Below are 16,426 nucleotides of genomic sequence, written 5' to 3' on the forward strand. Positions count from 1 at the left end.
AAACAGCCCTCAGGCACAGTGAAGAAACCCTCCTAAGGCTCCAGTCTTATTCCTGCTTTATCTGAATGCTCCTACTGTGGTACCAGACTGTTAACATGCATATCTGTTGACAGCAGCAGAACTCGTTCATCACGTTTGCTCGGTGAGTCTCCTGACCGGATAAGCACACTCACTAAAGACTCTCTTTCCGCATCACATGGACACCAAGCAAGGAATAATTATAATATAAAATAAATTGCAATAAAATTTAAAACCCTCAAAATGCAAGTGCATGTTGACTTAAAATAAGCTACTGAAGGATTTCAAGCGAGTGCATGTGCAGGAGATCCCATTGTTCCACTAAACCTGACAGCAGCTTTGTTAGGTTCATTATGTCCTATACCTGCAGTGTTTTCTCTTACATACAGTATGGCTGTATTATTAATTAAAGTCAGTATTTATTATTTAAGGGAAATTGCCTATTTTTATTACGCTTTGACTGGGGAATTATAATTGTGTGTTACATACAACTTTCGTATAATTGAATCCATGTTGTAGCAATGCAGTGTGGGTCGTCCCATTGCAACTCACCAGGAATTGTAAGTGGGTGAGTACTTTGACAGGACTTTTCAGTGCCTAATTGATTGTACCTCCTGGCTATGGATATGCTTTAGTCTTGCTTGTCGAACACGGTTCTTTTTCTAATGTTCAGGGAGATGACTGCAAAGCCACAGTCTCTCCTGTGGGCTTGTTCACTGCTGACAGATGGCACATTCGTCTGCATCATCCAGTCACATCACTTGTTCAAGGTTCTGTTCCCCCTTAAGAAACTAGACTAACAAATGGATCAGCTTCCTGCTTGAGGACTGTGCCACAAAGGGAACAGAATTATCCACTTTTCAAGTCTCAATTTCATCTCAAAATCTAAAAACTGAATGAAGTTTAAATAATCTTTTATTGACACACAAAAACTGATGTATTTGGGTATCTACAGTGGGTTCCTTACCCAGACAGCATCTGCTTCGTGTCCTGTGAAAGAATATGACTTAATTATGTTTAAAGGATCTATTTCAAAATATATAGCTTGTTCTTTTGTACTCAATTTCATCCAAATCAGGTAATTGAAAATGATCACATACCATTATTAGTCTTGGACTACCGTACCTAAAGTAACAGTATGTAGTCTGGAAACCAGCCCAATATGTTTGTTCTTGTTTTTTTCTCAACATATATTGGTTCCTAAAGGTTTAACTCTTGATTTGGATCCAAATCGGATCACAAGTTCTACTTCTAATCGTGTAAAAAAACCTGAAAATCAACCTTGTATTCTGTGACTTTGAACTAAAGGTAATTTATGAGTAAAGTATGAGTTTTGTTTGCTTGTGTGACACTGGCCTCCATCACCTGGTTCTGTTCAACTAATCCACCTCTGATAATATCAAGTTGTTCTTTTTTAGTGATATAAAGGACGAGGGGTATTCAGTTCCTGCAGCGCTGGGTAGACCGCACACGGACTGACGTACAGAAAGCATCTCTTCAGAACACAGCGAAATGAACTTTTCTATGACACTGTGTGTGCGAGTGCATGGCTGGGTTTTCACAGCTATATTTAGCAGAGAAGTGGCTCTGTCTGCATAGAGATTTCAATACCTCTGAGACACATTCCTGCTCCCAGATAAAACCTACAGCTAATTATAGCAGCAAACATGCACTGGAAAATTAGATTCCCAGAGCTGCAGGAACAAAGAGAAACCCTCTGAGGGAGATTGGTAGTGCATGTTTAAAATTATTCCCACAAAGCTGATCTTTCCTTATACAAGTTTTATACCACCCACTTGTTACTATGGAACAGCACTATGGAGAGTGCCGAGAGGCTTGGTCCCTCGTAACTGAGAACCTGGCAGATAACCAGAGATGCTTAAATGGCTTAAACTGTAGACTGAAAACTGAAGTTCCACGTGTCGCAGTATGAGACATTTCAGAACAGTATTACTAGTCAAACCTAAACTCAATCACAGTGTGTCATTACACCCATGTTTACGATATGTCTCTTCCCTATCCAAATTACCAGATAAAATCATGTTATACATGAGACAAAGTTCCCAGTATTACTGTAATTATTCTCATGATACTGAAATTTAACAAGCCCTTTACTGTATGTGGATTTAGCCTATGAAATATGTTGTGGTTAGCTTGAATTTTTGTGTATGATGTTTCTGCCATTCCTTACTTTTTTCTGTGTGAATAAATCCGATTGGTAAAGCAGAGAAGCAACAACAGAATCGTGTCTAAGTAAACAGAGTACACACTGAAGGGCGGAGGCTAGGAATATAGTACGTTTATGAAGAGAAACTCTCAGCAACACACTGGAGCACGGCTCAGCCATCTCGGAATTTAAGAAGAAAAGCTGTAAGCAGACTCCCCGTGTTGAGAAACCCCATTAATCCTGAATGAGTGTCTCACCTGTCAGGAAATCCAATACGCTGTCGCTGGGGTGGCCTGGTCTGGTAACACATTTTACTGCATTGTGTTTGGTTCTCCGTTCTGTCCTGGAGGACATGTGCTCCCTGCTGGACAGACTGCAGAGCTCTTCCTGGAGTGAAGACATCCTCACACAGAGGAGAGGCTCTGAAATTCAAGATGCATACTGTGGGCTGATCTCCGATACTGAAACGAAATTAACTAGCCCTCTGCACAGCATCGATAGCAGCCATAACACCATCAAGATGAGTGTAGGGTCAATGCGGCCAGGCAGGGCTGACCTGGCGGCTGTAAAGTATTAAATGGTTCTGAAATGATAACCATTCCTCAGTTGTTACTGCCTCTAATTAAAGGAGGAACATTTATTTATCGGTTCCTAGATGTGTGTGATCCCCTTGGCACTGTGTGGTCACATGAGGATTTACACAATAGATTATACAGTAGTGTGACACTAAATATAGTTTGACTCTGTGTCCAGTCAAGGCAGCTCAGGGTTAAAAACTGCAAATCTGTGAAGAATCCTGCCGTGAGTGTTCTGTCTGTCCAGCGTACAGCTGTGATCTGGCCTCTTTTATACATCCAAAGGTATATTTTGTTACAGCAGTTGTTAAGTGGAAAACTGACAGCGAACGTGATAGTTGGTGTTTGTCCTTTCAGAAAATTTGGCACACAGTTACACAATGTAGTTAAAAGCATTGAAAAACACCCCCAAAATTTGAACACAGCAAGTTTCAAATAATAATACTATTCTAGAATGCTCGGACACAGACAGCTCATAGTTTTACTGTTGTGTTGCTCCTCTTAGGCAATCATTATTTTTATCTGCCCCTGGGGACTGTCACTCATGATGCTAAATCACCACTGTCACTGCTACTACTACGAATGCTACATTGCACAATACTTGCCTTTTGTAACGAAGGAGGATGTATACATTGAGCCACAGCTACCATGAACTAATCCTGATGTCGATAACCCTGTGCTCATGAGACCAGTGAAGCCTGACCCCTGAGAGATTAGTGGACAAGGTCATGGCTGTTGACTTGTCAGCACTCCTACCCAACATGAAGGAAACAATGTACCAAGAATGCGGAATGATGGCCACCAAACGTCAGTACCAATCCCCAGACTTCAGTTTAAATACAAAACCAATGGGATGAACTTGCCCAACACCCCAACCCACAACCTAAAAAATTCTGCTTGAAGTCCTGGAAAGCGACATAATAAACATTCTCTAGCCTGCATGTCCGAGCATGTCCAAGCTCTTATAGCCCCAGTGGGTAACTGCTACTTTACTATATATATATATAAAGTTTCAAAAGCAGAATGGAACTTGCAACTGTATCAGAAATGTTTTGCAAACAACTCAGTTGCTTTCACTTCTAATTAGAACACAACCTACGTTCTAGAACCTGTCCCTGACACGGAGTTCAGCAGAGTTTAAGCACTGCCCTGTGAACACAATAGTTTAGCTTCACATGGGCGTCTATAGACACTTTAGAGCCTGGCAACTCCCAGACCAATTGCAGTCTGTCGGCTCCATATTGAAAAACAGCGCTCGTCTTACTGCCAGCTGATTGAAGTGGGGATTTTAGAGAACAGTCCCTAGCGAAGCAGGTTCATAGAGAACTCACTGGAGCTTTATATTACTGCCATCTGCAAAGTGTCACTCAGCTTTGGGGGGCATCATAAAGCTTAATGGAGATACAGAAAGATTTCTCCTCTTGTCAGATGAGCGCTGCAGGAAAGGCAATAAGAATTGATAGTGGGCAGATAGATATGACTGAAGCTATTCAGAAGCAAAGAAAATATCCTTGGTTGCAAAAGAAACCCACAATCACTTATAATGTGGGTGTCTGACATGTGCTGTAACACCAATGAGGGTATTCTGCAGAACATATATAGTTTACGAGTGCTTGAAGTGGTGGATGGCATCACTAGAATGGGCAGTGGATGGACGTTTCCAAAGTAATCTGTCTTCACAGCTGCTTTTCTTTTCTCCTTCCGCAGGTCCTACGGTGAGCTCACCAACTGCACGTTTCTGATAGCTGAGAAGCTGGAGTGCTACTGGCCCAACCGGCTGGTGGATGAGTTCTTCATCGGCATCCACAAGCTCTACTTCAGAAACTGCTCACTGTCCGGCCGCTCCCTCAGCGATCCCCCCAACAGCGTCCTGGGTCCTTTCATTGTGGTGCCCATCCTGGTCACGCTGCTCGTGACGGCTCTGGTGGTGTGGCGCAGCAAACACAGCGAAGGGATCATATAAGCAGCCTGCCCCGCCCCGCCCCGCCCATCCACCTACCCAATGACCCGCCAACCCACCAACTTCACAACTACCAGTACAGACACCAGATTGAATGGCTTGACAAGACCGTGACCCACAGAAGACACCTCCAGCTAGGGAGGAGAGAAGCGGGGGCAACCATTTCTTAACCAAATGGCACCCACCCTACCCTACCCTACCAGCAGCAGCAGCAGACTCATCGACAGTGCCATCCTAAATTTGGGTGCAAAGGTTGCAAAGATTAAAAAATATATATATATTGATTGATGTGTTGTTTTTTTTTTTTTTTTTTTTTTAATATAAACTTGAAAGATGATATAGGAACACCAGAGCTCAGCAGAAGCCCATGAGGACTTTTTAATTAAGAGGGCAAGCCTTTCTGTACCAGGAGGTGGTGGCCCGTATTGTTATGTAGATAATAAACTCAGCAGCTGGGTGTTTGAATGAGTGACTAACGAGGACAATATTCAGGGTCCTAGCAACTGCAGCTGATGAACACAGCAAACAGCGGACTACCTGGTCGGGTTCTGTTTTAAAGGACAAGCTGCAGTGAGGTGCTGCACTAACACTGGATAAATACAACAAAAAACTTAACTGTAATTAGAATTTCTAATTTAATATATTTGAAAATTTAGTTATTTCTGTTGTGCCATTGCTTGAATATAATTATTAAAATAATAATAATAATAATAATAATAATAATAATAATAATAATAATAATAATAATAATAATAATAATAATAATAATAATAACAACACTGTGTAACAATTTATTTTTATTTTTTTTGTTTTTGTTCCTGGGTAGTAAGTGTTATTTCTTAATTGCTTATGCCTCAAAAGTATAGAAAAAGTATAATCGTAAATCTCGAAAAACTACTCACTTCTAAATCTTTTGTAGTCATTTTTGTATTACTTTAGTATAAATGCATGTTAATTTGGATTCATATGTTGTTTTTTTCTGACTTTATGTGAACGAAAAGACACAAATTCGCCCGTTTTCTCATTGGAAATAGGTACATTTCTAAATATCACTGTCCTGGTCACAAAAGCAAAGTTTGTGGGGAATAATAGCAATTTTTTATACTTTTGAGGCATAAGCAATTAGGAAATAACACTTACTACCCAGGAACAAAAATTGTGTTACATAGTGAATAATAATAATAATAATAACTTTTGACTACAGCTTATAGAAACATTAAAATACCAGAGCCTGTTAATTTGTGTTGGGGTTTCTTTCTTTGTGTGTGTGCGTGTGTGTGTGTATGTATTGTCTTCACAGTAGTTTGCAGATTGAACTGAGCAGTCAGGTTTTTAACTGAACGGCTGTGTTCATAACGCTACCTGGGGACATGGTGAACCGCTGCTTTCATAGTGCTACCTGGGGACATGGTGTGAACCGCTGCGTTCATAGTGCTACCTGGGGACATGGTGAACTGCTGCTTTCATAGTGCTACCTGGGGACATGGTGTGAACCGCTGCGTTCGTAGTGCTACCTGGGGACATGGTGAACCGCTGCCTTCATAGTGCTACCTGGGGACATAGTGTGAACCGCTGCGTTCATAGTGCTACCTGGGGACATGGTGTGAACCGCTGCGTTCGTAGTGCTACCTGGGGACACGGTGAACCGCTGCCTTCCTAGTGCTACCTGGGACATGGTGTGAACCGCTGCCTTCATAGTGCTACCTTGGGACATGGTCAACCACTGCCTTCATAGTGCTACCTGGGGACATGGTGAACCGCTGCCTTCATAGTGCTACCTGGGGACATGGTGAACCGCTGCATTCATAGTGCTACCTGGGGACATGGTGAACCGCTGCCTTCATAGTGCTACCTGGGGACATGGTGAACCGCTGCATTCATAGTGCTACCTGGGGACATGGTGAACCGCTGCCTTCATAGTGCTACCTGGGGACATGGTGTGAACTGCTGCCTTCATAGTGCTACCTGGGTACATGGTTTGAAGAAAGTGATAGATGGAGTGGACTCAGAAAAGTAGAATTTAATTTAATTAAATTGTTTAATTCCTCAGAGAGGAACATCTTTATGTTGGTCGGATGTGGCAGGCTTTATTGGTTGAAAATCAGACTGAAAAGCAGGTGAGAATCTCAGTCTTCTGGTTGTAACCCCCCCCCCTCCCCCCATAATGAATTAATTTTGCAGCTGCTTTTAAAAACAAGAACAAATAAACTGAATGGTTATTTGTGGAAATTACTTTCATTGAGTTCAAGGGCGCACACACAGAAAGGTCACATTTCAACCCGCATGGCCTGAATTATTACCCAGACAGCTCATGTATAAATAACTTGGAGGGACTGGCAGGGGCTGTAAATCTCTGACAGCAGACAGATGGATATAAAGGAGAGCGCATGGGTGCTTAGAGCTTGTGAATATGAATGAGGAAAACAAACACATCTGCCACTGGCACGTTAAGTGAACTGTCAAGCAGGTCAAAATACCACGCTGCCCCAGCTTCCTATGCTTTTCCCATAGGTATACTATGCACTTATCACAGTTTACCATGGTTCACGTGTTTACCAATATACTTTACAATAGCTTGCAAAATAACACTAAGAATACAAGTGTCACTGGAACTAAAGCTGTTTGGGCCCTTTTAAATGTTTATATGAAACATGTTGTGTGGGGCTACTTTAATGAATGTGGCACAATGGGTTAATGGCATTGCCTTTTACAATGCAGTGAAATTAGCCACATCGACCCAAGGGAACAGTTTTCCATTGGCAGGGCTGGCATTAAGTCAGGGTTATTGAGGCTCGCTGGTGAAGCTCCCAGCATCACACCTGGCTGGAGCCTGCATCACTGCCTCTTGTTGTTCAGGAGGTTAAGATTTCATGCTCTTGTAATGACTCTCTATTAATAAGTAACAATTGTAATGGTTTCTATTATTAAAGAGCTTTATCTAAATAATTCTCTGTGTCTTCAAAAAAATAAAATTCACATGTATCAGCTATATATTCAAGTAATCGTTCTGTATTTAAATAACATTTCAATAACAAGTCATTTGGTATAAATCTATCTGAATCTTCACTATGGTAAACATATTGGGCAAAAATGAGAAGCTGGAGTATTAATATGTTAATCACAAAGTGGACTTAACGCAAAACATAAGCAATCCTCCATCGCTCAATCACTTCAAACATAAATTGTTCAATCTTTTTTTTTTTAGGTAACTGTATCAATCCATAGCACAGGGGCAGCTTTGTAAATCTGATCGTAACCAATACACAGCCCTGCATTGCACAGAGCAAGCTAAGCCATCGTAGCATTACAAGAGCAGAATCCATCCTTCTCATCAAAGACTATTAACCTCAGTGCTGACCTGCTGAACTTCTCCCAGGGGCCCTGGGAGCTGGGAGGGTTTAATGTGGATTTGCGTTATGTAACCACATGGTGCCATCTTTAGATTAAGAGCAATTGAAAAAGACTGCAGAATTCATTTAGGATTGATGGAAAAAAAATCTATATAATATGCTCCTTAAATAGACAAATTAAATTGAACAGAAGCAGAATATATATATATTATATATATATATATATCTATATATACCTTAGTATATATATATATATATATATATATATATATATATATATATATATATATATATAATACTCCTGAGGACTATGTCCTGATAGTCCTAGAGTAGATGCAAAGGTGCCCTGGGACTGTTGCTCTGAATATGTCCACAGGCTCAAGCAGTGCGGTTTGTCTTCTTATGAATATAAAATAAACGTTGTAGGTGGATAACCCTTGAACTTTTTTTTTTTTAAATGGATAAGGCTATTGAAAATGCATGCTTTATTGTAAACAAAACTGAAACAACTAACCTGCTTCATAGAAAACTACAAGGCTGCCATGTGAAAAGACTATGGCTCTATGGCGTTTAGCCATGTAGAAAATGAACAGTTACTGGCGCCTTAAAAAAAGCCTCCCCTGAACAGATCAGTATAAGGCTGCACATTGCACTGAATGCCTATACAATGATTCTCGATGGAAAAACCAAAGTTAAGCAGAAGGACTGTACAAAGGCACATGTTGCGAATGAGAATGCATTTAATCTGATATACTATACTTTTCTATGCCTCAAGCTTGACAATCAAATAAATCAGGGAACGGTTTTAGTCCAGCTCCTGTCATCACACTGAAATCTACTTGGGAAATTGTGAACTGTTTTTTCTATCCGTAAGGCATATACGAATGTGGAAGTCTCAGCTGCTCCATACGGTTTCAGGGAACATATTGTATCAGCTTATTGTATAAGGAACACTCACTGGCTATCGACTTTCTCTTTTTAATACACATCTGTGGTATGTGAACACTTTCACAAGTGTTTTAAACACGACTGCTTGCATCTGACAAGTGTCGCCATATCCTGGCACGTCTCCTGGTTAACCCTGTGTTCACTGTCAGGATTCCAACGCTTTGTGAATTTGTGTAGCATGTGTTTTAGTTTCTCTATACTGTTTGCCAGTCAGTTTTCTTTTTTTTTTTGGTCTTTTAATTGGAAGGTTTAGGTTTAGATGCCACAATAAATGGTAAGTTTTGGTAAAGCAAGCTTACATTACAGTGGCATGTGCTGCCCAGCTAACACAAACACATCAGTTGCTCACAATACTCGACATATTTCCCCCTGGGAGGGTTTTGGGCAGGAACACATACTGCTGGTGGTGAACTTTACTTTGATGTTTCCCATAGTCAGGGATTATGGAATTATTTTTACATGCTGAATCTGTCCTTTCCATGGTGGATACACTGGGTATTCAGAAACTTTTAACCATAGTTTAACAGGTAAAACACACTTATTGTAAAATTTATGAAAAGTCACCATAAAATATAATTGTGTAAAAATGTGTACATTTCCCATACTATGTCTGCATCAGTTACCTGTGGTTTAACGACAGTAAATCAGCCAGTTCCACATTTTGTAAAGAAACAAACCAAAACTTCAAAACAACATGCTTGAGATTTCTTGTAATAGGATCACCCTGTCCTCCGGATACCGCATGCTTGAGATTCCTTGTAATAGGATCACCCTGTCCTCTGGATACCGCATGCTTGAGATTCCTTGTAATAGGATCACCCTGTCCTCCGGATACCGCATGCTTGAGATTCCTTGTAATAGGAACGCCCTGTCCTACGGATACCGCATGCTTGAGATTCCTTGTAATAGGATCACCCTGTCCTCCGGATACCGCATGCTTGAGATTCCTTGCAATAGGAACGCCCTGTCCTCCGGATACAGCATGCTTGAGACTCCTTGTAATAGGAACGCCCTGTCCTCCGGATACCGCATGCTTGAGATTCCTTGCAATAGGAACGCCCTGTCCTCCGGATACCGCATGCTTGAGATTCCTTGCAATAGGATCACCCTGTCCTCCGGATACCGCATGCTTGAGATTCCTTGTAATAGGAACGCCCTGTCCTCCGGATACCGCATGCTTGAGATTCCTTGCAATAGGATCACCCTGTCCTCCGGATGCCGCATGCTTGAGATTCCTTGTAATAGGATCGCCCTGTCCTCTGGATACCGCATGCTTGAGATTCCTTGTAATAGGAACGCCCTGTCCTCTGGATACCGCATGCTTGAGATTCCTTGTAATAGGAACGCCCTGTCCTCCGGATACCGCATGCTTGAGATTCCTTGTAATAGGAACGCCCTGTCCTCCGGATACCGCATGCTTGAGATTCCTTGTAATAGGATCACCCTGTCCTCTGGATACCGCATGCTTGAGATTCCTTGCAATAGGAACGCCCTGTCCTCCGGATACCGCATGCTTGAGATTCCTTGTAATAGGATCACCCTGTCCTCCGGATGCCGCATGCTTGAGATTCCTTGTAATAGGATCACCCTGTCCTCTGGATACCGCATGCTTGAGATTCCTTGTAATAGGAACGCCCTGTCCTCCGGATACCGCATGCTTGAGATTCCTTGTAATAGGATCGCCCTGTCCTCTGGATACCGCATGCTTGAGATTCCTTGTAATAGGAACGCCCTGTCCTCCGGATACCGCATGTTTGAGATTCCTTGCAATAGGAACGCCCTGTCCTCCGGATACAGCATGCTTGAGATTCCTTGCAATAGGAACGCCCTGTCCTCTGGATACAGCATGCTTGAGATTCCTTGCAATAGGAACGCCCTGTCCACCTGTACCGCAGTTTCATATCAACAGGCATGGTCTCGTCCATCCTAAAACTTTCCTAGCAGCAGCATGTTGTTGCAACAGAAAAATCATTCTGCAGTTTGTATTTCCTTGCAACATTTTTTAAACAAGATTGCTTCCCCTCCTAGCTTTCTAACTTCAAAAAATGTCACTGTAAATTAAAACAGCCTGGTATGCCTTTCTCATTAGCTGTCCTCTTGCCTGGAATTGATGACTACGAGGAAGCCACTACTCACAGCAGACTACTGGGAAGCTTACCCTTTCCAGCTTGGCCCATCACTAATCAAGATCTTGGCTCATTTGGCACTGTGTTGTATTCACTCCCAGTTCTCAAGGTGCTTCATCATATTAACCAAGACTAACAACGCTCCAAAGGCATAGAGGGGACACACACACAAACAGAATCACAGGACTGATAGTTTAAGCGTTACAATGCTCACTGTTACTGTGGATAATTTGGTACCTGGGGGTTTGCAGGCAGTGCAGATCAATTTTATTCCAGAGGCTCAGACACCAGGGGGAGACCAGGGGGAGGAGGAACAGTGTCATCGAACACAAACAGGCTCTCAGTTTCTTTAATGCACTTCTCCATTACCTTAACCTTTTAGGCATTAAAAAAGAAAATTTAAACCCTTGTACCTGAGAATTGATTTCTGTCTTTGTTTATTCTTGTGTCACTGAACTTTTAAGAAGACAACCATCTTCTCAAGGGTAAACGTCTGTCTTTCCCACCTTTCATGACATATTCATATATATAAAAAAAATAAATAATAAAAAAATCAATGAAGTCGGAGATCACATCAATAGATTGCCTGCATTCCCTGTTGGTGCCCGGCGTTCCGCCTACAACTGCAGGCTGCACTGGAACAGCAAAAAACAAGCAACATGCAGTAGCATGCATGTGTATGAGAACACCTCCAGCTTTGTCATTGGTATCATTTATATACAACTGCATGAAAAACTCTGGGTGGGAGACTTTAAATTTTTGCTCAGTAATATAGAAATAATAGGCATTCATGGGCAAAAATGTTAAACCACTTTGTGCTTTAATTAGGCACCTTAAACAACTTCTAAAAAGTTTCATGCATTTTACCATTTCTTATGGCTATTTGTTCCTTTTATCTTACTATTTTAAATTAATTGCACATGGCCTATTAAAGTCATCAATTAAATTAGACAATCACAAATGTGCCTATTTTGACAATTTTTCCAAGATTTTCAGTTACAGTGATTTTATTTCATATGCACAACAAATCAAAACAGAAGCAATGGGGTGTTCTACTAAACGTGCATGCTACGGCTCTGTATGGCATGTGTTGAAAGACTACAATAGAACAGAACTTCAAGTTTCCTGTTATGCAAATTGCAAAGAAAACAGACAGTGGACTGGAATGAAGAGGGAGGAGAACAGAAGAGAATGTTTCATTTATCAGGGTTTAAGAAGCAAAGCCTTTTGAGCTCACTGAACTTCACCTATCATACACATTATATATATATATATATATATATATATATATATATATATATATATGACACACACACACACGCATACAATTCTCTAAACCAAACAGATTTTAAATAAAGGGGTAGACCAACACCAGATTCTTTGGGGCTGACACTGCAGGGATCTGGGCTGCCTTTGGATCGCCACTGGGAACTGTCTTTGATCTTTTGATCTTATACATTTACCATTTGACAGTTTCTTAAAAGGGTACCTTGCCTTGCCCACCCACAAATCCACCCACCACGCACAGTACAATATTTAATAGCATTGTTTTTTTAAAGTTCAGAGTATTTTCATAGAAGGTAATAACTCGATAAAAACAATTCAAAGACAAAATACGAGATAAAATGAAAGTGCTTTAAAACAAAGATTTAATGTGTAACAGATAATACTAAAACAAAACAAAAAGATCCCCCCCCCCCCCCCCCGTTATCATCAGCACTATGATAATACTTCAGAAAGCAGCTACGAGATTTGCTTTCGAGTTGTGCTGTTGCACATGTGTAAACGGTTTAAAAAATAAAGTGATGAGGAGATTGTTCTCTAGCAGCACTGTTATATTTCTCCGGGGTGGGGTTGTTAAACGAAGGTGTCTGGCACTGGTATTGCTGACTAGGTATTAGAAGAGAAGAGTGTGGTGGGTTTATCCTTCTTTTAAATGAAGCAAATCTGCACACAGTTACCATCTCTGTATTAATGCTTCCCCCCCTCCCATGATATAGGCAGAGAACGTTTTCTTTTCACTTCATATTATCAGTTGAATACCGATACAGGACTATTAGTACAATCCAGTGGAGTTCTTTTATTTATTTAAATCCAGTTGGAAATTCATAATATTTAAAACCATTGCTGTGTATATATATATATATATATATATATATATATATATATATATATATATATATATAAATATATATATATATATATATATATATTTTTTTTAATTCCTTTATATATTGACACAAGGTCAGAGATAGGAGACTCAGCAGCACAGAGTGTAACTTCCACAGTCTCGTTCATCATCTGGATATTGCTTGATAAAAATCTTGAACTTTACTCCGGAAATCATCCTGAAAGAAAAAAATTAAAAAAGACATGTTAAAATAATTAATTAATAACAGAAATAAAATTAATTAATTAAGTTAAAGTGTCCTCCCAACTTTACACAAAACCCCCGTAGAACGTTAGGGATTCGACTCCAATGTTTGTCATCTTCTAAAGACTACGTCAATTTGGATGAATTGCAGCAAGAAGAAACTCACTATGCATTGCCAGAAAGCATCTCCACATTACACAGCAACAGGGCTTCGAGCACTCTGTGAAGTACACTGCAATTTGTATCGACTTAATGATGCTAAATGAAAGATCCCTCACTACATATTTCATGCAAATTTTGGTCTCGCCCTTTGAGCAGCCTAGCATAATGCAACACAAAGGTCTAAGCCATATCCCTTTATATTAATCACAGTTGGTTTTGAAATTGTGTGCGGCTAATCATAATGGATTATACTGGGCTCTAAAGGGCTTTGGAAGAATATTGCTGTATTAACTTCTTACTAAGTAAAACAGCGAGCTTCTAATTGCAAAATCTTGTGACCTTTACATGAGAATTATATATATTAAAAAAACAAAACAAAACAAAAAAAACTACATTGTATTGGTTTCTTTATCTGTTTTTTAGGCACTTGCCATATATAGGTAGAGCTTGTTTGTGGGAGAAATATGACATGGAGGCTGTGGCTGTTGCAAAAATGAGATTACAGAGTACAGAATCTGATAGAATAGGCCAGGCTGTAGTAGAAACATCCGGAAATCAATTTAACTAATAGCAGGAATTCACGACAATATCATTCAAGAAAAGGCACACACATCTTGATACTCCCGGAGTGAGCCGAGTGGTTTTAATGCTATCTGGGCGCCACCATCATGAGAATTTATTTCTGCTTTACTATTTACTTCTGTCATAATGGCTTCAGTACAATTTCTGCAAGGCAAAAATCACTGAACTTTAGTAAGGACACCAAGCTGGTTCCTCTGATATCAACAGAAAAATAAATCAAATTAGCTGTGTTTCTAATGAGCTCCCTGACAAGGCAGCTTCACATTGGAGTCAGGGAGACATACAAAAGATAGATCCCAGCTGGGAGAGGTACAGCAGAAAAGGCCCTCAGCCCTTAACTAGCACTGCAAGCAAATTATGTAAGGATAAAGCTGAATTCAGCACACAGCTCATTACCAACATTAACCAACAGTGTATCTGGACAAATGAGGCTGGAAGACACAAACAGGGAGAGAACATCTCCCTCTATCACCTTGCAAAGAAAGACCTAAGAATTACTCACAGGAGGTTATGGAAAACGCAAATAGAGGCCTTTGGGTCTCCCTTACTTCTTATCATGAGTAAGTGAGAGAGACACACCTGATTCTTACTACTGTGAACTCAATATGTGACACGATCAAAAGCAGGGCTTCTCAAACTTGATCCTGGGGACCCCCTGTGGCTTTCATTCCAACAGAGGTTTTAATTACTTAACTAGACTCATAATTGAACAATTAGCTTAATTAGACATTTTTACTTCTTTTCAGCTCTTGAACAGTTGCATATTTCAAGTTAGCTATAATATAAGTGACTTGAACTTGCTATCATGGAGCTCTCTGTAAACACATGGCTGTCCTCTCTTACTTGTTGTCCCGGAGCTCTCTATAAACAGATGGCTGTCCTCTTACTTTCTGTCCCGGAGTTCTCTGTAAACACGTGGCTGTCCTCTCTTACTTGTTGTCCCGGAGCTCTCTGTAAACACATGGCTGTCCTCTCTTACTTGTTGTCCCGGAGCTCTCTGTAAACACATGGCTGTCCTCTCTTACTTGTTGTCCCGGAGCTCTCTGTAAACACATGGCTGTCCTCTCTTACTTGCTGATAAAGGGTATTTACCGTATCTACAGACAGGGGGTTCCAATGTATACCTCAAGTATGTTGCTTGCACCTTAAAGCACTTGCATCTAAGAAAACAGTTTCATAAATCTTACATGTGCACTTCATTCCCTACATGGTTCTCAAATGTGCAGTTTTAAAATAACCACCTATTGTAGCATTCACTACATATATTTTGGGTCTGTATTTATACACTGACTAATAGTATTTTCAAGGCTCGACTGGCAATCTTGCTGTAACAGTTAAAAACATCACACATCTGTCTCTTACCTCAGTGCTTTGAAATGGATATGACCAACGCTCCATCTTACTGCACACCTTCACGGGAGGGTAAAGTTTTGATTAACAGTGTACAGGGTGACTTTAAGGTATCTCCATATGTATCTCTTGCAGAGATAAAGTGGTCCAAGTGGTGTGTGAGGATTTCAAGCAAGTGATGCATTGCTGTGTTTATTGGTGGATAACATGTTCTGTACAGTATCTGCTGAGGAAGCACTATATGATTTCAAACCAGCTACGCCTTATAAAACAGCAAGTTACACTTTTGTCTAAAATACGTCCGCTATCAAATACAGATGTGATTTCTTCTTCCACACATTCATCACTTATTGCTAAGGTCACTTCCCTAACTGGTTTGAAAAGTGCCATTAGTGTCCATGTGGTAAAACTTCTCTTTAAAAGTTATTGAACACCTGCTTCTGTGGAACTTCAATATCTTTTACTGGTACAGAAACACAACCGAACCATGAACAAAGGCAGACGAGGGATTTATAATCTGCAATAAAATAAATAACTGATCTTGGTTTTCTTCTCTGCACACAGGCAATGATGTTAAATCAAACTAGAGCTTTTGTCAAAATGACATCGCTGTTGATCTGGCTGCAGAAACTGCACAGCTCTGGGTTCAAAACAACTCATGCCCATCTGTAATGAAACTGTTACCAACAACACGGCTCAAGTCGAGGAAAAACCTTGATGCAAATACAAACCATGAGTCAAAGAAGAGTCAACCGGCTGACACATCTGTGCCTACACGCACCCTGCAACAGTGGCTGAATTCATTTAGACATGC

At 40.5% G+C, this 16,426-nt stretch overlaps 2 protein-coding genes across 4 annotated transcripts in view; one reads left to right on the top strand and one right to left on the bottom strand.

The window, feature by feature from the left end:
- Positions 1–5,004, top strand: part of LOC121321516 (receptor activity-modifying protein 1-like) — a 29,984-nt gene extending 24,980 nt beyond the window's left edge. Inside the window, exon 3 of the mRNA XM_041260500.1 lies at positions 4,468–5,004. Within this exon, the coding sequence (XP_041116434.1) occupies positions 4,468–4,723 (256 nt within the window). The 3' untranslated portion in view covers positions 4,724–5,004. The remainder of the gene's footprint in view (positions 1–4,467) is intronic.
- An 8,401-nt stretch (positions 5,005–13,405) lies between these two features.
- The window catches only part of LOC121322463 (NEDD8-conjugating enzyme UBE2F-like), a 50,901-nt gene continuing 47,880 nt past the window's right edge, over positions 13,406–16,426 (bottom strand). The window contains exon 9 of one of the 3 annotated variants that reach the window (XM_041262498.1): positions 13,406–13,492. In XM_041262498.1, the coding sequence (XP_041118432.1) occupies positions 13,442–13,492 (51 nt within the window). In that variant the 3' untranslated portion in view covers positions 13,406–13,441. The remainder of the gene's footprint in view (positions 13,493–16,426) is intronic. The other 2 variants (XM_041262496.1, XM_041262497.1) reach the window with 2 other exon arrangements.

This window comes from Polyodon spathula, chromosome 10 (genome assembly GCF_017654505.1).
Source record: "Polyodon spathula isolate WHYD16114869_AA chromosome 10, ASM1765450v1, whole genome shotgun sequence".
In the NCBI taxonomy this organism is placed as follows: domain Eukaryota; kingdom Metazoa; phylum Chordata; class Actinopteri; order Acipenseriformes; family Polyodontidae; genus Polyodon; species Polyodon spathula.